The sequence below is a fragment of the Hemitrygon akajei genome, chromosome 6 (assembly GCF_048418815.1).
Source record: "Hemitrygon akajei chromosome 6, sHemAka1.3, whole genome shotgun sequence".
NCBI classification, from domain to species: Eukaryota; Metazoa; Chordata; class Chondrichthyes; order Myliobatiformes; family Dasyatidae; genus Hemitrygon; species Hemitrygon akajei.
In genome coordinates this window covers 93,166,973-93,190,812 of record NC_133129.1, presented here as the reverse complement: position 1 = coordinate 93,190,812, position 23,840 = coordinate 93,166,973, and the positions used below count along the sequence as shown (strand labels likewise).

Genomic DNA, 23,840 nt, shown 5'->3' with positions numbered 1-23,840 from the left:
AGTAATGAATTTGAATGGCCTTGATTAAAGATTATGGATCAGCTTTATTTATCACATGCATATCGAAACATACAGTGCTATGCACTGTTTACATCAAATTAAATCAGTGAGATTGTTCTGGGCAGCCTGCAAGTGTCACCATGCATCTGGTGCCAAACAACTCACTAAACCTAACCCAGTGTCCTTGGAATGTGGAAAGGAACTCGAGCACCCGGAAGAAATCCATGTGGTCGCAGGGAGCAGGTACAAACTCTTTACAGACAGCAGAGGAAATCGAACTCCAGTTTTACAGCTGGCATTGTAATAGAGTCACACTAACTGCTACATTACTGTACAGCCTTTGAAGAATGAAATTTCAGCAGTTTGTGATCCAAGCCACAATGGGGTGACTTACTCTGGCAATGATACCATCCTTGCCCATGAGCCCAGTTCTGCTCCGCGTGTTTATCTCCAGTGTGTATCTCGTATGCGGAATCAGAAGCTGAGGAAAGAAATGATAGGTCACCAGATTAAGCAGAGCAGCCTGGGATGGCAATCAACTTCATAATTTATTTTGTTGAAGTGCAGCACTGAATAGGCCCTTCTGGTTCTGAGCTGTGCCACCCAGCAATCCCCTGATTTAACCCTATACTAGCTACAGGACAATTTACAATGATCAATTAACCTATCAACCAGTATATTTTTGGAACGTGAGAGGAAACGAGAGCACCTAGAGGAAACCCACGCAGTCACATAGAGAACGTACAAACTCCTTACAAACAGTGGCAGGAATTTTGCCCTGGGTTGCTGGTACTGTAAAGCATTGTGCTAATCACTGTGCTACTGTTCCACCCCAACTCAGACCTTTGTCTGACAAAGGAGACTCCACACAGAACTGCTGGAAAAGAGAGTGGAAAGTGAGGCTTATTGTTGGTGAACTTCCCTCTCCTTCCATTATCTCACCAGTAAGGGGCAGGGAGAATGTGTGGCCATGGTTTTAGCCACTTTTACAAATAATCCCTTTGATCTGTCCTTTTCATGGACGATCGAGGAAACTTGGACTAGAATCAGGAACACACACAAAATGCTGGAAGAGCTCATCAGGCCAGGCAGCATCTATGGAAATGGCCTTGATCCAGTAAAGCTTCATTAAACTTAGGTCTCAATGAAACTCCACGCACTAGTCCCTAGTGAAGCTCGTTCCACTATAGTCCCAATGAGGCTTCACCCTCCATTGTCATTAATGAAGCTCTGCCCACGAGAACCCAATGAAGCTCAGCCTATAATTGTCCTCAATCAAGCACAACCCCCATAGTCCACAGTAATCCCACACACAATAGTCTCCAGTGAAGCTCCTTCTGCAGACTCATCAAGGTCTACCCACCATAGTCCCCAATGAAGCTCCACTCATAATGGTCTCCAGTCAAGCTCTACTCTCCATTGTCCCCAGTGAAGCACTGCCTACCATAGCCCCAGTGGAGTCTCTGTCCTGAGAATTCCTAACCAAGGTTTACTAACCATTGACCCCAGTGAAGCTCCTCCCATGATTGTTCCCTGTCAAACCCCTCCCACCACAGACCCCAATTGAGGCCTGTGAACCCTAGCCCCCAGTGATGGTGCTCCCACTAGTCCTCAGTCAAGGTCTACCCATCCTTCTCCCAAGTGAAGCTCCACCCATGACTGTCCCCAGTAAAGCACCTCCCACCATTGTCCCCAATCAATGACCATTTGCTATTTTCTACAGTGAAGCCCCGTTCATGGTGATCCCCAGTGAAACCATGTCTACCAAAGCTTCAGTGAAACTCTGACCACCCTAGTCTGCAGTGAAGCTCCTCCTACTATTGTTCCAAGGGAAGCAACTACTCTCAATAGGGTGCAGTGAAGATGGGGTGATACAGGAAAGGAAGAATAGGAATAGGGAGGGGAAGGGTAAGAGAGGGACAAAGAAGGGAGGAACAGTAGGGGAGAGACAGAGGATAAGCACAGTGGGATATCGGCAGTAGCAGCCGATGGGCAGGGAGCCCAATGAACAAGATTGATATTTCTGGGGAATTTCACAATATGGATGGGAGAGCTGCAAAAAGCTCTCCACAGCTCGACCTGATACATAGAGATGAGAGAGAGAGAAAGAGAAACAATGGATAAAGAGAGAAAGGGAGACAGAGAGAAGAACGGGAAGAAAAAGACACACAGAGACAGAAAGGCAATGAGACAAGGGGAGGACATGGAGGCAAAGAGAAGCAGATGGAGCTGGAATAATAGAGGAGGAGGTAAGTGGAAGGGAGAGAGGACAGAGGGAAGGAGAGATATAGAGGAATAGAAGAAGAGTGAGGGACACTCACCTTGAAGGCAGGGTGCACGGCAGGAAGCTGCCTCAATGTGGCGATGCAGAACACTTCTCCCAGGAGGTGAGTCCCACACAGGTGGAAGCCGATCTGATGCATCTGGAAATCAGAGCTCCGCATCCAGATCTTGGCCAGCAGCCAGAGGTTCTCCGGATCCGAGGGCAGGAAGATGGGATTGTTGGGCCCAGGGTGCTGGCCAAGCTGCAGGGGAGGGAAGGTGAAGATTTGAAACAGTGTGGAACGTTGGTCTGGAATAGGAGCCCCGACCTTGAGCTTCCAAAAGCACTCAACACTATTCACTCACTCTTTCTGGTTGCTGTACATTCCCAGAGAACAAAGAAGGCCATTCAGCCGACTGATTCCATGCTAACTCCCTGTCATCTTCCCTCTCCCTCAGCTTCAATCTCATTCTTTCCTTTCCCCTCTCCCTGAATCAGAATTAGGTTTAATGTCACCAGCACAGTTTGTGAAATGTTGTTGCTTTCTGGCAGCCATACAGTTCAATTTCAGAATGTGGGGGTTTTCTATGGATCCTTCAGTTCACTCCCACAAAGTAGTGCAAAGGGGAGTAAAAACAACAGTGGAGGTAGAGTTCATGACTTCATTGTCCATTCAGAAATCTAACGGTGGAGGGGAAGCTGTTCCTGAAACATTTGAGTATGTGTCTTCAGGCTCCTGTACCTTGTCCTTGAGGGTAGCAATGAGAAGAGGACATATCCTGTGTGATGGCAAATCTTAATAATGGATGCCATATCATCTTTTGATGATGTCCTCAAAGCTGGGGAGGCTGGTGCCCATGATGGAAATGGTTGAGTTTGCAACTTTCTACAGCTTTTTTGCAATCATGTGAAGTGACCCTTCCACACCAGATCGTGATTCAATCAGCTAGAATGGTGCCATTGCTCTCTGCCTCCACATCTCTCTATCTACTCTCCCATCTTCTCTTAATCTTTCTTTTCTTCTCTCTCCTATTTTCCTCCTTCTCTTCCCTCACTCCCTTGATTCCTCCCCTTTCCATCGGTCTTTCTTCCTCATTTCTCTCCCATCTCCCCCCCTTTTCCCCTCTTTCTTTCCCTCCTTCCTGCTGTTTCCTCTCTCCCTTTCTTTCTCCACCACACTCTGCCACCCCCTCTCATCTCCATCTCCCCTCTGTCTCTCTATGTCTTGTTCTCCCTCTCCATTCCTTTCCAGCCTCAAACTTCCTCCCTCCTTCATCCTCTCTGTTCCTCTCTATCTTCAGACCATTATTGGGCGGCAGTAATGGTCCTTCCATCATTCCCAGATCCCACATGCCCACTCCCCCAGCTACCTGGATGGCTAGAGGCATCAGCCTGTTCTGGGGGTCCTGGAACAACAGGCAGAGGGGGGCTGCCACGTATTGCTGTTTCCCCTGAATCACATTTCCAATAGTTCCATCCAAGATCTTGTAGTCCACGATGTAAATGTTCCCTTTCTGTGAACAGACACAGGAAACACACACAGTCATAGACAAGAGAGAGAAACATCCTCACTACAAACAAAACAAAAAGCAATTGACTCCCAATGTGGGGCGACAGCATAACACTTTTAATGCTTTGGTTACCCGCTATTAAGATTTTTGTGCAATTTCTCTGGAAAATCTAATTATGTCAATGGACAGCACAATTCTAAAATGCTGGAGGAACTCAGGAGGTCAGGCCACTTCACAGCTCTCACTTCATTTCCCACTCCCTACCCACCCACCTCTCCTCTCGCCTGGCTTCACCGATCACCTGTCAGCTTGCGCAGAAGAAAACTGGAGATCCATATGCCATTATTATCAGGGGATCAGAGGTTGTCAATAACTTTAAATTCCTTGGCATTATCATTTCAGAGGATCTATCCTGGAATTTGCATATAAGTGCCTTTTATGTTTACTTTCTTAGAACCTTGCGTAGATTTGACATGTCATCTAAAATGTTGACAAACCTCTAGATGCAGAGTGGAGAGTATCCTAGCCTTTAGGCTAGGGCCATCAAACGTTCTTCATATGACAAGCTATTCCATCCCAGAATCGTTTCATGAACCTCCTTTGAACCCTCTTCAGTTTCAGCATATCTTTTCTAAGATAAGGGATGCAAAACTGCACACAAAACTCCAAGTGAGGCCTCACCAGTGCTCTATAAAGCCTCAAACTTACAACCTCGCTTTTATATTCTAGTCCTCTTGAAATGAATGTTAACGTTGCATTTGCCTTCCTCACCACAGGGTCAACCACAAGAAAGCAGCATCCATCAGCAAAGGCCAACACCAAAAAGACATGCTCTCTTCTTGCTGCCACCATCAGGAAGGAAGTACAGGAGCTCATTGTGCTCCTCACCAAGCACCACACCACAAGGTTCAGGAACAGTTATTACCCCTGCACCATCAGGTTTCTGGACCAGCGTGGATAACTTTACTCACCTCAACACTAAACTGATTTCACAACCTATGGACTCACTTTCAAGGACACTACAACTTATGTTCTCAATTTTATTTATCTATTAATTAATTAGTTTGATTGTGCACTTTGTCTTCTTTTCACATTAGGTGTTTGTCCATCTTTGTACTTAGTTTTTCATTGATTCTATTGTGTTTTTTGTACCTACTGTGTATGCCCACAGGAAAATGATCTTGGGGTAGTATATGGTGACGTTTATGTAATTTGATCATGAATTTACTTTGAAATTTTGAACACCTTCCCCTCTTACCCCTCCATTCAGGCCTGATGAAGGGTCTTGACCTGAATGCTTATACCCCTCAATAGATGTTGCCTGACCTGCTGAGTTCCTCCAGCATTTTGTGTGTTACTCTGTATATCCAGCATCTGCAGAATATCTGTGTCTATCAGTTATGCAAAACTTGGAAGTCCTTGAGAGACCACAGATACCCATCATTCATCTGAACTGAAGTCACAGAAATGCATAAGGTCTTATTATTCTGGAAATTGTGCATTGACATTTGAAATGCAGAGTTGTAATTAATGTAAGCTTGAATGGAAGTGGCTGTCATAGTATGCTCAGCAGTTTTGTCTACTATATAACCATATAACAATTACAGCACGGAAACAGGCCATCTCGGCCCTTCTAGTCAGTGCTGAATGCTTACTCTCACCTAGTCCCATCTACCTGCATTCAGCCCATAACCCTCCATTCCTTTCCTGTCCATATACCTATCCAATTTTTTTTTAAATGACAATATCAAACCTGCCTCTACCACTTCAACTGGAAGCTTGTTCCACACAGCTACCACTCTCTGAGTAAAGAAGTTCCCCCTCGTGTTACCCCTAAACTTTTGCCCCTTAACACTCAACTCATGTCCTCTTGTTTGAATCTTCCCTGCTCTCAATGGAAAAAGCCTATCCATGTCAACTTAATCTATCCCCTGCATAATTTTAAATACCTCTATCAAGTTCCCCCTCAACCTTCTATGCTCCAAAGAATAAAGACCTAACCTGTTCAACCTTTCTCTGTAACTTAGGTGCTCAAACCCAGGTAACATTCTAGTAAATCTTATCTGTACTCTCTCTATTTTGTTGACATCTTTCCTATAATTCGGTGACCAGAACTGTACACGATACTCCAAATTTGGCCTCACCAATGCCTTGTACAATTTTAACATTACATCCCAACTCCAATACTCAATGCTCTGATTTATAAAGGCCAACATACCAAAAGCTTTCTTCACCACCCTATCCACATGAGATTCCACCTTCAGGGAACTATGCACCATTATTCCTAGATTACTCTGTTCTACTGCATTCTTCAATACCCTACCATTTACCATGTATGCATTCCTACCAAAATGTAGCACCTCACACTTATCAGCATTAAAGTCCATCTGCCATCTTTCAGCCCACTCTTCTAACTGGCCTAAATCTCTCCGCAAACTTTGAAAACCTACTTCATTATCCACAACGCCACCTATCTTAGTATCATCTGCATACTTACAAATCCAATTTACCACCCCATCATACAGATCATTAATATACATGACAAACGACATTGGACCCAGTACAGATCCCTGAGGCACACCACTAGTCACTGGACTCCAACCTGACAAACAGTTATCCACCACTACTCTCTGGCATCTCCCATCCAGCCACTGTTGAATCCATTTTACTACTTCAATATTAATACCTAACGATTGAACCTTCCTAACTAACCTTCCGTGTGGAACCTTGTCAAAGGCCTTACTCAAGTCCATATAGACAACATCCACTGCTTTACCCTCGTCAACTTTCCTCGTAACCTCGTCAAAAAATTCAATAAGATTTGTCAAACATGACTTTCCACGCACAAATCCAGGTTGACTGTTCCTAATCAGACCCTGTCTATCCAGATAATTATATATACCATCTCTAAGAATACCTTCCATTAATTTACCCACCACTGATGTCAAACTTACAGGCGATAATTGCTAAGTTTACTCTTAGAACCCTTTTTAAACAATGGAACTACATGAGCAATATGCCAATCCTCCGGCACCATCCCCATTTCTAATGACAATTGAAATATTTCTGTCAGAGCCCCTGCTATTTCTACACCAACTTCCCTCAAGGTCTTAGGAAATATCCTGTCAGGACCCGGAGATTTATCTACTTTTATATTCTTTAAAAGTGCCAGTACTTCCTCTTCTTTAATCATCATAGTTTCCATAACTACCCTACTTGTTTCCCTTACCTTACACAATTCAATATCCTTCTCCTTCATGAATACCGAAGAAAAGAAATTGTTCAAAATCTCCCCCATTTCTTTTGGCTCCACACATAGTTGTCCACTCTGATTCTCTAAGGGACCAATTTTATCCCTCACTATCCTTTTGCTATTAATATAACTGTAGAAACCCTTTGGATTTATTTTCACCTTACTTGCCAAAGCAACCTCATATCTTCTTTTAGCTTTTCTAATTTCTTTCTTAAGATTCTTTTTACATTCTTTATATTCCTTGAGCACCTCATTTACTCCATGCTGTTTATATTTATTGTAGATCTTTCTCTTTTTCCAAACCAAGTTTCCAATATCCCTTGAAAACCCTGGCTGTCTCAAACTTTTAACCTTTCCTTTCAACCTAACAGGAACATAAAGATTCTGTACCCTCAAAATTTTGCCTTTAAATGACCTCCATTTCTTTATTATATCTTTCTCATAAAACAAATTGTTCCAATCCACTCCTTCTAAATCTTGTCGCATCCCCTCAAAGTTAGCCTTGAGCATCTCTTCTATGTTGCCAGGTCTGGAGGACCTGAGTTACAAGGAAAGATTGAATAGGTTAGGACTTTAAGGTAAGTTTGGATTGGTACATGCATGGAGAAGTATGGAGAGCTATGGTCATGGTGCAGGTCCATGGCAGTAGCTGAGTAGGTAGTTTACACAGTTTGGCATGGACTAGATGGGCTGAAGGACTTGTATCTGTGCTGTACTTTTCTATGAATCTATGTTGAATTATTTTTCTGTCTTTTTGCTTGCGTCAATAAGGGATGTGATGTTGAGACCCTATAAGGCACCTATGAGACCACACTTGGGAGTATTGTGTGCAGTTTTGGGCTCCTTATTTTAGAAAGCATATACTGACTTTGGAGAGAGTTCAGAAAAAAATTATGAGAATGATTCCAGAAATGAGAGGGCTACCGTATGAGGAACGTCTGGCAGCTCTTGGGCTGTATTCCCTGGAGTTCAGGAGAATGAGGGGGGATCTCAGAACCATTCCAAATGTTAAAGGATCTGAACAGATTAGATATTCCCCATGGTAAGGGAGTCTAGGATAAGAGGGCATGACTTCAGGATTGTAGGATGTCTATTTAGAATTGAGATGCAGAGAAATTACTTTAGTCAAAGGGTGGTAAATCTGTGGAATTTGTTGCCACGAGCGGCTGTGGAGGCCAAGTCATTGGGTGCATTTAAGGTAAAGGTAGACAGGTTCTTGATTAGCCAGGGCATCGAAGGGTATGGGGTGAAGGCAGGGGAGAGGGGATGACTGGAAGAATTGGATCAGCCCATGATTGAATGGTGGAGCAGACTCGATGGGCTGAATGGCCTTATGGTCAACCTCTCACTTTGCATTAAAAAGGTTTTTGTCGGGCAGCACAATGGTGTAACACTATCACAGTGCCAGCGAACAGGTTCAATTCCATTGCTGTCTGAAAGGAGTTTATGCATTCTCCCCAACACTGCGTGTGAATTCCAGTACCCTCCCAAATTCTAGACATATACAGGTTAGTAGGTTGGATCAGATTAGCTTTCTTTGGTACAAGGTCTCTTTCAGCCTATAGTTGAGACACACAGCTGGGAAATCAGTGTGCAGAATTAAAAGTGTATGCAGGTCATGACTCTCTGCAGTGCTCTCTACCCAGGGCCCTGAGGTACAAGGGAAGGATTGTCACAACAGCCACTGCCCAGGAAATGTGTGATGGGTCAGTGTAGAGGGAGTTTTACTCTGTGTCTGACCCTGGGAGTGTGTGATGGGACGGTGTACAGGGAGCTTCACTCTGTGTCTGACCCTGGGAGTGTGTGATGGGACGGTGCAGAGGGAGCTTCACTCTGTGTCTGACCCTGGGAGTGTGTGATGGGACGGTGTAGAGGGAGTTTTACTCTGTGTCTGACCCTGGGAGTGTGTGATGGGACGGTGTAGAGGGAGCTTCACTCTGTGTCTGACCCTGGGAGTGTGTGATGAGACGGTGTAGAGGGAGCTTCACTCTGTGTCTGACCCTGGGAGTGTGTGATGGGATGGTGTAGAGGGAGCTTCACTCTGTGTCTGACCCTGGGAGTGTGTGATGGGACGGTGTAGAGGGAGCTTCACTCTGTGTCTGACCCTGGGAGTGTGTGATGGGACGGTGTAGAGAGAGCTTCACTCTGTGTCTGACCCTGGGAGTGTGTGATGGGACGGTGTAGAGGGAGCTTCACTCTGTGTCTGACCCTGGGAGTGTGTGATGGGACGGTGCAGAGGGAGCTTCACTCTGTGTCTGACCCTGGGAGTGTGTGATGGGACGGTGCAGAGGGAGCTTCACTCTGTGTCTGACCCTGGGAGTGTGTGATGGGACGGTGCAGAGGGAGCTTCACTCTGTGTATGACCCTGGGAGTGTGTGATGGGACGGTGCAGAGGGAGCTTCACTCTGTGTCTGACCCTGGGAGTGTGTGATGGGACAGTGCAGAGGGAGCTTCACTCTGTGTCTGACCCTGGGAGTGTGTGATGGGACAGTGCAGAGGGAGCTTCACTCTGTGTCTGACCCTGGGAGTGTGTGATGGGACAGTGTAGAGGGAGCTTCACTCTGTGTCTGACCCTGGGAGTGTGTGATGGGACAGTGTAGAGAGAGCTTCACTCTGTGTCTGACCCTGGGAGTGTGTGATGGGACAGTGTAGAGGGAGCTTCACTCTGTGTCTGACCCTGGGAGTGTGTGATGGGACAGTGTAGAGAGAGCTTCACTCTGTGTCTGACCCTGGGAGTGTGTGATGGGTCAGTGTAGAGGGAGTTTTACTCTGTGTCTGACCCTGGGAGTGTGTGATGGGACAGTGTAGAGGGAGCTTCACTCTGTGTCTGACCCCGGGAGTGTGTGATGGGTCAGTGTAGAGGGAGTTTTACTCTGTGTCTGACCCTGGGAGTGTGTGATGGGACGGTGTAGAAACATAGAAAATAGGTGCAGGAGTAGGCCATTCGGCCCTGAGCCTGCACCGCCATTCAGTATGATCATGGCTGATCATCCAACTCAGAACCCTGTACCTGCTTTCTCTCCATACCCCCTGATCCCTTTAGCCACAAGGGCCATATCTAACTCCCTCTTAAATATAGCCAATGAACTGGGCTCAACTGTTTCCTGTGGCAGAGAATTCCACAGATTCACCACTCTCTGTGTGAAGAAGTTTTTCCTCACCTCAGTCCTAAAAGACTTCCCCTTTATCCTTAAACTGTGACCCCTCATTCTGGACTCCCCCAGCATCAGAATCTAGCCTGTCCAATCCCTTTAGAATTTTATACGTTTCAATAAGATCCCCCCTCAATCTTCTAAATTCCAGTGAGTATAAGCCTAGTCGATCCAGTCGTTCTTCATATGAAAGTCCTGCCATCCCAGGAATCAATCTGGTGAACCTTCTTTGTACTCCCTCAATGGCACGAATGTCTTTACTCAGATTATGGGACCAAAACTGCACACAATACTCCAGCTGTGGTCTCACCAAGGCCTTGTACAACTTCAGTAGAGCCTCCCTGCTCCTGTACTCGAATCCTCTTGCTATGAATGCCAACATACCATTTGCCTTTTTCACCACCTGCTGTACCTGCATACCCACTTTCAATGACTGGTGTACAATGACACCCAGGTCTCGTTGCACCTCCCCTTTTCCCAATCGGCCACCATTCAGATAATAATCTCTTTTCCTGTTCTTGCAACCAAAGTGGATAACCTCACATTTATCCACATTAAATTGCATCTGCCATGAATTTGCCCACTCACCTAACCTATCCAATTCACCCTGCATCCTCCTCACAGCCAACACCGCCGCCCAGCTTCGTGTCATCTGCAAACTTGGAGATGCTGCATTTAATTCCCTCGTCTAAATCATTAATATATATTGTAAACAACTGAGGTCCCAGCACTGAGCCTTGCGGTACCCCACTAGTCACCGCCTGCCATTCTGAAAAGGTCCTGTTTATTCCCACTCTTTGCTTCCTGTTTGCCAACCAATTCTCTATCCACATCAATACCATGCCCCCAATACTGTGTGCTTTAAGTTTGCACACTAATCTCCTGTGTGGGACCTTGTCAAAAGCCTTTTGAAAATCCAAATATACCACATCCACTGGTTCTCCCCTATCCACTCTACTAGTTACATCCTCAAAAAATTCTATAAGATTCGTCAGACATGATTTTCCTTTCACAAATCCATGCTGACTTTGTCCAATGATTTCACCCCTTTCCAAATGTGCTGTTATCTCATCTTTGATAACCCACTCTAGCATTTTCTCCACCACCAATGTCAGGCTAACCTGTCTATAACTCCCCGATTTATCTCTCCCTCCTTTTTTAAAAAGTGGGGTTACATTAGCCACCCTCCAATCCTCGGGAACTAATCCAGAATATAAGGAGTTTTGAAAAATTATCACTAATGCATCCACTATTTCTTGGGCTACTTCCTTATGCGCTCTGGGATGCAGACCATCTGGCCCTGGGGATTTATCTGCCTTTAATCCCTTCAATTTAGACAGATAGACAGACATACTTTATTGATCCTGAGGGAAATTGGGTTTCATTACAGCCGCACCAACCAAGAATAGTGAAGAAATATAGCAATATAAAACCATAAATAATTAAATAATAAGTTAATCATGCCAAGTGGAAGTAAGTCCAGGACCAGCCTATTGGCTCAGGGTGTCTGACACTCTGAGGGAGGAGTTGTAAAATTTGATGGCCACAGGTAGGAATGACTTCCTATGACGCTCAGTGTTACATCTCGGTGGAATGAGTCTCTGGCTGAATGTACTCCTGTGCCTAACCAGTACATTATGGAGTGGATGGGAGTCATTGTCCAAGATGGCATGCAACTTGGACAGCATCCTCTTTTCAGACACCACCGTCAGAGAGTCCAGTTCCACCCCCACAACATCACTGGCCTTACGAATGAGTTTGTTGATTCTGTTGGTGTCTGCTACCCTCAGCCTGCTGCCCCAGCACACAACAGCAAACATGATAACACTGGCCACCACGGCCTCACAGAACATCCTCAGCATCGTCCGGCAGATGTTAAAGGACCTCAGTCTCCTCAGGAAATAGAGACGGCTCTGACCCTTCTTGTTGACAGCCTCAGTGTTCTTTGACCAGTCCAGTTTATTGTCCATTCGTATCCCCAGGTATTTGTAATCCTCCACCATGTCCACATGGAAACAGGGGTCACCAGTGCCTTAGCCCTCCTCAGGTCCACCACCAGCTCCCTAGTCTTTTTCACATTAAGCTAACACCACTTCCCTACTAACATGTATTTCCCTCAGTTCCTCCATCTCACTAGACCCTCGGTCCCCTACTATTTCCGGAAGATTATTTATATCCTTCTTAGTGAAGACAGAACCAAAGTAGTTATTCAATTGGTCTGCCATGTCCTTGTTCCCCATGATCAATTCACCTGTTTCTGACTGTAAGGGACCTACATTTGTCTTAACCAATCTTTTTCTTTTCACATATCTATAAAAGCTTTTAGAGTCATTTTTTATGTTCCCTGCCAGCTTTCTCTCAATCTTTTTTCCCTTTCCTAATTAAGCCCTTTGTCCTCCTCTGCTGGACTCTGACTTTCTCCCAGTCCTCAGGTGTGCTGCTTTTTCTGGCTAATTTGTATGTTTCTTCCTTGGAATTGATACTATCCCTAATTTCCCTTGTCAGCCACGGGTGCACTACCTTCCCTGGTTTATTCTTTTGCCAAACTGGAATGAACACTTGTTGTAGTTCATCCACACAATCTTTAAATGCTTGCCATTGCATATCCACCGTCAATCCTTTAAGTATCATTTGCCAGTCTATCTTAGCTAATTCACATCTCATACCTTCAAAATTACCCTTCTTTAAGTTCAGAACCTTTGTTTCTGAATTAACTATGTCACTCTCCATCTTAATGAAGAATTCCACCATATTATGGTCACTTTTATCCAAGGGGCTTCGCACGACAAGATTGCTAACTAACCCTTCCTCATTGCTCAACACCCAATCTAGAATAGCCTGATCTCTAGTTGGTTCCTCGACATGTTGATTCAGAAAATCATCCTGTATATATTCCAAGAAATCCTCTTCCTCAGCACCCTTACCAATTTGGTTCACCCAATCTATATGTAGATTGAAGTCACCCATTATAACTACTGTTCCTTTATTGCACACATTTCTAATTTCCTGTTTAATGCTATTTCCAACCTCACTACTACTGTTAGGTGGCCTGTACACAACTCCCACCAGCGTTTTCTGCCCCTTAGTGTTATGCAGCTCTACCCGTATCGATTCCACATCCTCCAGGTTAATGTCCTTCCTTTCTATTGCGTTAATCTCCTCTCTAACCAGCAACGCTACCACACTTCCTTTTCTTTCCAGTCTATCCCTCCTGAATATTGAGCTCTCATCCTTGGTCACCCTGGAGCCATGTCTCTGTGATCCCAACTATATCATATTCATTAATAACTATCTGCACATTCAATTCATCCACCTTGTTACGAATGCTCCTCGCATTGACACACAAAGCCTTCAGGCTTGTTTTTACAACACTCTTAGCCCTTATACAATTATGTTGAAAAGTGGACCTTTTTGATTTTTGCCCTGGATTTGCCTGCCTGCCACTTTTACTTTTCACCTTACTACTTTTTGCTTCTACCCTCATTTTACACTCCTCTGTCACTCTGCACTTGTTCCCATCCACCTGCCACATTAGTTTAAATCCTCCTGAACAGCAGTAGCAAATGCTCCCCCTAGGACATTGGTTCCAGTCCAATCCAGGTGCAGACCGTCCTATTTGTACCTGTTTAACCCAGAACTGGTTCCAATGCCCCAGAAATTTGAATCCCTCCCCCTTGCACCATTTTTTAAGCCACGTATTCATCTGAAATATCCTCCTATTTCTACGCTGACTAGCACGTGGCACTGGTAGTAATCCAGAGATTATTACCTTTGTGGTCCTACTTTTTAGTTTATCTCCTAACTCCCTAAATTCACCTTGTAGGACCTCATCCTACATATTACCTATATCGTTGGTACCTATGTGCACCACGACCACTGGCTGTTCACCCTCCCACTCCAGAATGTCCTGCAGCCGCTCAGAAACATCCTTGACCCTTGCACCAGGGAGGCAACATACCATCCTGGAGTCTCGTTTGCGGCCGCAGAAACACCTATCTATTCCCCTTACAATCAAATCCCCTATCACTATAGTTCTCCCACTCCTTTTCCTTCCCTCCTGTGCCACAGAGCCACCCATGGTGCCATGAACTCGACTGCTGCTGCCTTCCCCTGATGAGACATCTCCCCCAACAGCATCCAAAACAGTATATCTGTTTAGGAGGGAGATGACCTCAGGGGACTCCTGCACTACCTGCCTACTGCTACACTGTCTAGTGGCCACCCCTTCTCTTTCTGCCTGTGTAGCCTTTACCTGCGGTGTGACCAACTCACTGAACGTGCTATTCACGACTTTCTCAGCATCGCGGATGCTCCAGTATGAATCCAATCGCAGCTCCAGATGCTCAATGCGGTCTGCTAGAAGCTGCAGTTGGACACACTTCCTGCACACATAGTCGTCGGGGACACTGGAAGTATCCCTGATTTCCCACATGCTGCAGGATGAACAAACCACGGGGCCGATCTCAGCTGACATGACCTACCCAATAGTTGCCTCAACTTTTGAAACGTTCTCCTTTTAAAGGAACTTACCCGGCCTTACCTCACTTGGAGTGAAGCTCGTCCTCAGCCTCTGCTTGACAAAGCCTTCCTACTCTGTCTCCCTCTACTCCGTCGCCCGCTCCGTCAAACTGCTCTCTTTTAAATACCCTTGCTGCCTCATGGTCCGACTTACATGCGCTTGCGCAGTCGTGCCCCCCGTTAAACCGCCGAAGAAAATTTAAGGCTCACTTAGAGGGAGCTTCACTCTGTGTCTGAACTTGGGAATGGGATCTCTGTATCTAAGCTGGCCAATTAACCTGCAAACCAGCACATCTTTGGGATGGGAGAGGAATATAAAGAAACACACACGTGTAACACTTACCCAACAGGCTGGTATATGTCTAGGGGAAAAGGAGATCCAGCCCCTCACCAACCCCACCTCCCGTACACGCAGGTGCTGGGAGAATGAAGTTTATGCTGCGCGGACACACACCATATCAAACTCACACCAGATACCGTTATGGAATACACTTTAAAGAATTTACTAAAAGAATACTATGCAATGCAGTATATATGAAGGAAAAGAAAATAAAGTAAAAGGCGCCAACTTATCAAAGTTCAGTCAGTTTAGTGCACATCGTTGGAGCTCAACCATCGAACCATTCGACCCCTCATCACTTTCCTCCGACCTCCACGTCCTTGCACCTGGGACCACCCCCGGTGGTCGACCGAGCAGTGCAGCGCACGTCCACCTTCCTCGGCGTCTTCTTCCCGACTCCCCTGAAAAGACCTTGAAAACCCCCAAGCTCCCAGCCTCACAAGACAAAATAACATTCCCCATTGGTAAACAAATGAATACAATCCTGATATCAGCAAGTTTAAAGCTAAACAACTGCGAGAGAAAGCACCTGTCATACAAAGAAGCATTCCTACTCTTAACAAAACAAAGAGCCCATTTTGATTAACATACACAGTACATTGTACAGACGTTTACAGGGGGAATGTGACACACACACACACGCACGCTCTCTGGCATTGTGAGGTAGCAGCTGTACCTGCTGCTCCATCCTTTGAATCTAGTACCTGCCACATGCACGCACCTTCAATTCCTGTGCCAGTGTAGAGCCTCCGAGAAACCGGTTGACCATGGTGTCTGTCACAGGGAATTTTTTTGGGATCTCCGTGCACCTCTCGATCAAGCAGGGATTGTAACCATTTTTGAACTGGTACCCAAAGAACCAGTCTTCCTTCCAATGTTTTGCCACGTAGACTGGTAAATAATGGAAATGGAATGGGGGGGGGGGGGAGGTAGAGAGAAAGGAGCAATAAGAAGAAACTTATCACATGAATAATGATCTCCAGTAGAAAAATACCTTCTACTAGGTTGTTCTGTGACCTTAAAAGTACATAGAGATGGCGAACACCCTCTGCCCTTCCTTGATCATTGGTGAGCTGTTGGTTTCTGTTTGTTTGCTTGAAAAATTTCAAAGCTCTCGTTAGCCTCTTTGTGTAGCATCCTTTGCAATTTATGTACAAAACCTCCAAAGGCGGTGTTATTGAATGCTCTGATGATGCCAAGGTGTGTGGTGGGGTGATTGGGCAGTCTGTGGGGCGGGGGGGAATAGACAGTCAATCTTTCAAGTTGAGACACATGCTGTCCAGATGGGGACTTGGTCCAAGACGTTGACAGTCCATTTCCCTCCACAGCTGCTACCTGAATCACTGAGTTCCACCCACAGACTGTAGCACCAGAATCCACCACCTTATCTTTGCAGAAGCCAGGAAGAGGATGTCTGAGGCTACAAAGAAATACAGGCAGCTTACATGAGTGATCAAAGATCTAGCAATGAAGTTTAATGCTCAAATTTGATGGGGGCAAAATTTAAAGAGAAACATGTTAGCCGAACAGTGAAAGATTGCAAGCTTTGAAGTTGGTAAATTAGTTTCTAACTGCCACATGTACCGAGATATAGTAAAATGTCAGATTTGTATTCCATCCACACAGATCGTTTCACCACCTCAGTGTATTGAGGTAGTTCAAGGGAAAACATAGAGCAGAGTGAAGAATAAAACATTCTTCTTCTATTCCCCACTCTGGCCTCTTACTGCTTCTCCTCACCTGCCCAACACTTCCCCTGGTGCCTTGCTCCTTCCCTTTCTCCCATGGTCCAATCTCCTCTCTTATCAGATTCCTTCTTCTTCATCCCTTTACCTTGTCCACCCACCTGACTTCACGTATCACCTTCTAGATAATCCTTCTTCCCCTCCCCACCTTTTCTATTCTGGCACCTTCCCCTTCCTTTCCAGAGACAGGGAGACATGGGAAGGCAGAGAGGAAGAAACAAAGAAACTGAACTCTTTCTGTCAGAGGATTCAAAGTTTCTTCCTGAAATGGTGGGGGCAATAGGAATGTTTCAAAAGGTTGAAGGGAGATATTTGATAAAGCAAATGGGTGAAGGCTACAATGTGATCAGAGGTGATGTTATTAAATGGTGGGACTAAAATGGGGGCTTCTCTCACTGCCCCCCCCATTTACTGAAACCTCACTTCCTGTGACATCACACACGCATAGCCAAAGAGTCATACAGCAGAGAAACATGCCATTTGGCCCATCTGGTCCATGTTGACCACAATTCCCATTTAAGATCCATTTGCCCATATTTAGTTCATATCCCCCTCAAGCTGACAATAAGTTGGACTCTTGAGCTCACAATCTATACCCTTATTCTGTACCTGCACTGCACTCTCTCTGTAGCTGTTGCACTTTATTCTGCATTGTTATTGTTTTACCTTGTTCTACCTGAATGCGCTGTACAAGGATTTGATCTGCATAAACAGTATGCAAGCCCGGTTTTTAATTATAGGTTAGTACTTTTGACAATAATAAACCAACACACACATTTATTTTTAATTGTTGTTAATGTACTTGCCTCTACCCCTTTCTCTGACAGCTCATTCCATATATGGATCACCCTCTGGGTAACGAAGTTGTTTCTCTGGTCACTATTAAATCTCTCCACCTCCCACCTTCAACTTATGCCTCCAGTTCTTGAATTCCCAACACTGGGGGATAAGCTTTGTGCATTCACCCTGTCTGTACCCAATCATTCAAAGTTCAAAGTAAATTTATTATCAAAGTACTTGTATGTCACCATATGCAAGCCTGAGATTCATTTACTTGCTGGCAGTTTTAAGAGATCCTTAATAGAGTGATAACCATAAAAGAATCAATAAAAGACCACACCAAACCACTCCAGTGACATCACAGGATGATTTGCCACAATATTGAACATTGTCTCCACCCATTCAGGCCCAATGTTCCCTTATTTCCTTCTACACTGCTATCAGTGTAAAGGGTCAGGATGAGGGCAATGTGGGAATCACTCCCACACATGGGGCAGAGGTATTGGGCAGATGTACTCCTCAGGTATGCCCACAGTCTCTTGGTGAATGGTTTTGAGGTTGTCAATACCAGCCTTCCTCCAAACAACTCTTCCAAGAGGCCATGTAACTACACTCTATGGGCTGTGTATGAGGGAATGGTTAGAATAATTGAGGAGCTTGGTCAAAGGTCAGTGCAACATCATGAAGTAACGGGGGGTGGGGGGGGGGGGGTAGGTGCCAAGCTGACTTTGCACCAGGGCTCTAATAGTGAAGTTTTATATCTTTAACCAGTGATCGACCATGAAAGACAGACCAGGTGGACCCAAGTCCGGAGGAGACTAGAGACAAGGATAGAATCCTCACTTGTTGATTTGTCAGTCGGGAGCACAGGCTACAACTCAAGAAGCACTACTCACCAGGGTAGGTAAGCTCAAGGCTGAGCAAAAATGAATGAAAGAGGGAACTTAAATAGACAAACAAAACAAGGCATGGGTGCACTGATAACTAAAACAAGACACAGGTGAAAAATAATCAACTAATAATTGGGGAGAAGGGTTGCCAGAGCCTGGAGGTCTCCAACGCCCCCTGGTGGTCAGAGTAAGGCATGAGACATGCAGTGAAGAGCCCAGACTGTGCTGTTCTATGTTTCCAATACCCAGTGAGGTTAGAGGCCTACAGATGGATGGCTCTATGATCAGCTCTCAGATAAGGGGAGAGATTCTGAGGGAAACAGGAAAACTCCAGAGGTTGAAGGAAAGGTCAGGGTCCTTTCCTACAGCCCTGATATAATCAGGGAGAGTTTGTAAGGCAGAAGGAAGAGGAGGATATGGAGCTGGGTGGAGGTGGAGGGGTGTGGTGGATAGCTGATCGACGGAAGGCTGAGACAGAACAAAGGGATACTGCAGAGCTGGGAATCTGGGGTGGACCTGCAGCACAGTGGCTAGAGCTACAGACTCACAGCTCCAGGAACCAGGGTTCAATTCCATAAGACCATAAGACAAAGGAGCAGGTCAGCCATTCGGCCCATCGAGTCTGCTCCGCTATTTCATAATGAGCTGATTCAATCTCCCCTTTAGTCCCATTTCCCTGCCTTCTCACCATAACCTTTGATGCCCTGACAACTCAGATACCTATCAATCTCTGTCTTAAATACACCCAATGACTTGGCCTCCACTGCTACCCATGCAACAAATTCCATAGGTTCACCACCCTCTGGCTAAAAATTTTTTTTCGCATCTCTGTTCTAAATAGGCGCCCTGCAATCCTCAAATCATGTTCTCTTGTACTAGACTCCCCCACCATGGGAAACAACTTTGCCAAATCCACTCTGTACATGCCTTTCAACATTCAAAATGTTTCTATGAGTTCCCCCCCATTCTTCTAAACTCCAAGGAGTACACTCTAAGAGCGGTCAAACGTTCCTCATATGTTAACCCTCTCATTTCCGGAATCATTCTAGTGAATCTTCTCTGAACCCTCTCCAATGTCAGCACATCCTTTCTTAAATAAAGAGCCCAAAACTGCACACAGTATTCCAAGTGAGGTCTTACCAGTGCCTTATAGAGCCTCAACATCACATCCCTGCTCCTATACTCTATTCCTCTAGAAATGAATGCTAACATTGCATTCGCCTTCTTCACCACCGACTCAACCTGGAGGTTAACCTTAAGGGTATCCTGCACGAGGACTCCCAAGTCCTGTTGCATCTCAGAACTTTGAATTCTCTCCCCATTTAAATAATAGTCTACCCGTTTATTTCTTCTACCAAAGCGCATGACCGTACACTTTCTGACATTGTAATTTATTTGACACTTCTTTGCCCATTCCCCCAATCTATCCAAGTCTCTCTGCAGACTCTGTTTCCTCAGCACTACCGGCCCCTCCACCTATCTTTGTATCATCAGCAAACTTAGTCACAAAGCCATCTATTCTATAATCCAAATTGTTGATATACAACGCAAAAAGAAGCGGCCCCAACACGGACACCTGTGGTACACTACTGGTAACCAGCAGCCAAGCAGAATGGGATCCCTTTATTCCCACTCTGTTTCTTGCCAATTCATCAATGCTCTATCCACGTATGTAACTTTCCCATAATTCCATGGGGTCTTATCTTGTTTAGCAGCCTCATGTGCGGCACCTTGTCAAAGGCCTTCTGAAAATCCAAATACACAACATCCACTGCATCTCCCTTGTCTAGCCTACTTGTAATTTCCTTAAAAAATTGCACTAGGTTTGTCAGGCGGATTTTCCTTTAAGGAAACCATGCTGAGTTCTGCCTATCTTGTCATATGCCTCCAGGTACTCTGTAACCTCATCCTTGACAATCGACTCCAAAAATTTCCCAACCACCGATGTCAAGCTAACAGGTCTATAATTTCTGCCCTCCATTGCTGCCCGTGTGTCTGTCTGTGCGAGACCCCCTTCACTTGGGGTCTCCAGTTTTATCTCAGATTCCAAAGATGTGGAGAGTCGGTGAATCAGTTGGTGGCTGTAAATTGTACAGGATGCTGGTGGGATCATCAGGTGGGTGTGAGGGGATAGTGAACAGGGATTTTTGGTAGAGACAGTTGAAGTGATTGCAGTGAGAACTGACTGAATAGATCAAATGGCCAAATCCTTCTATATCTTAAAAAAATATGAGGGGAAAGGATAATGGACTTGGAGCTCTAATAAAGTGTTTCTTGAAGCCCCAAGTCAAAGTAAATTTCTTGTCAAAGTATATATTACCATATACCACATAGAGATTTACTTTCTTGTGGGATTTACAGAAAATAAAGAAATACAATAGAATTCTTGAAAAATTATATACAAAGATTGACAATCAATGTGGAAAAAATATAAAAATTTAAAAAATAGTAATACCGAGAACATGAGTTTCAGAGTTTTAGAAAGCGAGTCTATAGGTTGTCGATTCAGTTCAGAGTTCAGGTGAGCTCATGCTGTTCAGGAATCTGATGGTTGAAGGGTAATACCTATTCATGAACCTGGTAGTGTGGGACCTAGGGCTTTTGTGCTTCCTGTCTGATGGTAGTAGTGGGAAGAGAGCATGGTCCGGATGGTGGGGTGTTTGATCGTGGATGCTGCTTTCTTGTGACAGTGCTCCAGGTAAATGTACGAGAGCTGGGATAGAATTGTATGGACAATTCACCTGCCAACCTTACCACTGTGGGCAGAATTCCCAACTTCCTATCCTTGGCATAAATATGTAGGATTCCCCGACCCTGGATGTTGTGCTAATTGGTGCACAATTTACTAAATTCTTACCTCCTATGGCACTCTTGACTCTCCAGAATATCCTCTGAAAGCTCTCCAGATTGTCCCATGAGTTTCCGAACATATTCACAAACTTCTTCAGGAACAGTTCCCCTAAACTGAGAAGAGATATCGAAGAGTGTAGAATACAGAACATAGAACAGTAGAGTGTAGGAACAGGCTCTTCAGCTCATAATGTCCATCAGATATATGAGCAGAGTGAGACCATCGAGTCTACTCTGCCATTTGATCATGGCTGATTTATTTTCCATCTCAACCCCATTCTCCTGCCTTCTCCCTGTAACCTTTGACACCCTTGCTAATCAAGACCCTATTAAACTATGCTTTAAATAGTCCTGAAGAAGGGTCTTGGCCTGAAACGCCGACTGTTTACTCTTTTCCATAAATGCTGTCTGATCTGCTGGCCACCTCCTGCATCTTTTGTGTGTTGCTTTGGATCTCCAGCTCCTGCACATTTTCTAATGTCTTTAAATAAACCCAATGACTTGGCCTCTACAGCAATGAATTCCACAGATTCTCCACCCTCTGACTGAAGAAATTCCTCCTTGTGTCTGTTCTAAAGTGGTGTCCTTTTCTGAGGCTGTGCCCTCCAACACAATTCCAAATTAAATGAAATCTCTTCTGCCTGCACCCAATCCATATTTCTCCATTCCTTTCATATTTATGCGTATAATGCACTTTTGAACGTCACTATCTGCTCCAGGCAGTCCACTCCAGGCACGACAACTCTGTGTAAAAGAAAATTTTGCTTTTGTGTCACAAAGTAATGTGGTGTCGAAATAGGCCATTCAGCCCAACAGTCCATGCTGACCCCAGTATTTTCCCTGCTAGTCCCATTTGCCTGAGTTTGTACCATAATCTACCAAGACCCTCCCCTCCATGTACACATTCAAATGCCACTTTAACACTGCAATGGTACCCAGCTTGGCCACTTCCTCTGGCAGCTCATTCCAGGCACTCACTGTCCTACGTGTAAGGAAGTGACCTCTTAAGTCTCTTCTCAATCTCCACACTTCCACCTTGAATCTTGCCCCGTGTATCTCCTTTACACGTTCCTCCTCTCACCTCTAGTATCTAACATTTTGACATTGGGTAAAACATCTGACTGTCTACCCTATCTCATCATTTGATAAATTACTCTCAGCTTCTGATGTTCCAGAGGAAACAAGTTTGTCCAACCTCCCCTTATGGCTCATATCCTATAATCTAGGTGGCATCCTGGGAAACCTCTTCTGCACCCTCCCCAAAGCCTCCACATCCTTTTTGTAATGGGGCAACCAGAACTGCACACAATACCCCAAGGGTAGCTTGACCACAGTTTTATACAGCTGTAAAATGGCTTCCTTGTTCTTCCACTCAATGCTCCAACTAATGTAGGAAAGCATGCCGTTCACCATCATTGCCACCCTATGCAGGAAACTGTACATACATGGAACCTAGGAGTCCTCTGTACATCAAATCCTTCTGAACATTGTTAATGTCAAAAACGTTCCCTGATTTGTGATCCTGTGGATATTATGGAAATCCCAAAAACAATAAGCCAATTTTCTCCAACCCATTCGTACTCCCAGGGACAATAACCTCTCTCTTGGCTAATCCTGGGATCACTGTCAACACACACAAAGGAGAAACTCAGCAGGTCAGGCATTATCCATGGAGGGGAATGAATAATTAGCATTTCAAGCTGAGACCCTTCATCAGGACTGGAGAGGAAGGTGGGGGGGGGGGGGGTAGAAGCCAGAATAAGAAGGTGGGGGAGATAGGAAGGGGAAGGAATACAAGTTGACAGGTGATAAGTGAGACCAAGTGAGGGAGAAGGTGGGAGGGTGGGAAGGTGGGTGGGAGGGATGCTGTAAGATGCTAACAGATGATAGGTGGAAGAAGTAAAGGGCTGAAGAAGAACAGTGAACAATGGAAGGAAGGGAAGGATGATGCCCCCTTACAAGAAGGATATGGAGGCTTTGTAGAAGGTATAGAAGTTATTTTCCAAGATGTCGCCTGGATTAGAGGATATGTGCTATAAGGAGTGGTTGGACAAACTTGGGTTGCTTTTTTCTGGAGGAGCAGAGGTTTATGGGAGATCTGATGGATGCGTACAAGATTGTGAGAGGCATAGACAGTCAGAATTGTTTTCCCAGGGTAGAAATGTCAAATGCTAGAGGGCATACATTTAAGAGAAAGGTGATGGACAGGGAGGTGAAGAAATGGGGGCAAATGGGGAATGGAGAAAGATACAATGAGCAGAGGGAGAGTATTACCAGAATTTAGAGAAATCAGTGTTCATGCCACCCAGACAGAACATAAGGTGTTGCTCCTCCAACCTGAGATTGGCCTAGCCACGGCTGTAGAGGAGGCCACCGACTGACATGCTCTAGAAAGAGAATGGGAAGTTGAATTGAAATGGGTGGGCACTGGGTGATGTTGCTTTTTGTAACAGGTAGAGGTAGCTCCCAACGTGCGAAGGGTCTCACCGATGTAGAAGAGGCCAGGCATGGGGAGTAATGGATATATTTGATGACCCA

The 23,840-nt window shown here is 45.1% G+C and overlaps 1 protein-coding gene across 1 annotated transcript in view; it reads right to left on the bottom strand.

The window, feature by feature from the left end:
* LOC140729282 (polyunsaturated fatty acid 5-lipoxygenase-like) overlaps window positions 1-23,840 on the bottom strand; it is a 54,876-nt gene that overhangs the window by 23,819 nt on the left and 7,217 nt on the right. Inside the window, exons 5-9 of the mRNA XM_073048884.1 lie at window positions 21,310-21,416; window positions 15,759-15,928; window positions 3,634-3,777; window positions 2,322-2,525; window positions 395-481 (exon numbers count right to left, since the gene is read on the bottom strand). Of these exons, the coding sequence (XP_072904985.1) occupies window positions 395-481; window positions 2,322-2,525; window positions 3,634-3,777; window positions 15,759-15,928; window positions 21,310-21,416 (712 nt within the window). The remainder of the gene's footprint in view (window positions 1-394; window positions 482-2,321; window positions 2,526-3,633; window positions 3,778-15,758; window positions 15,929-21,309; window positions 21,417-23,840) is intronic.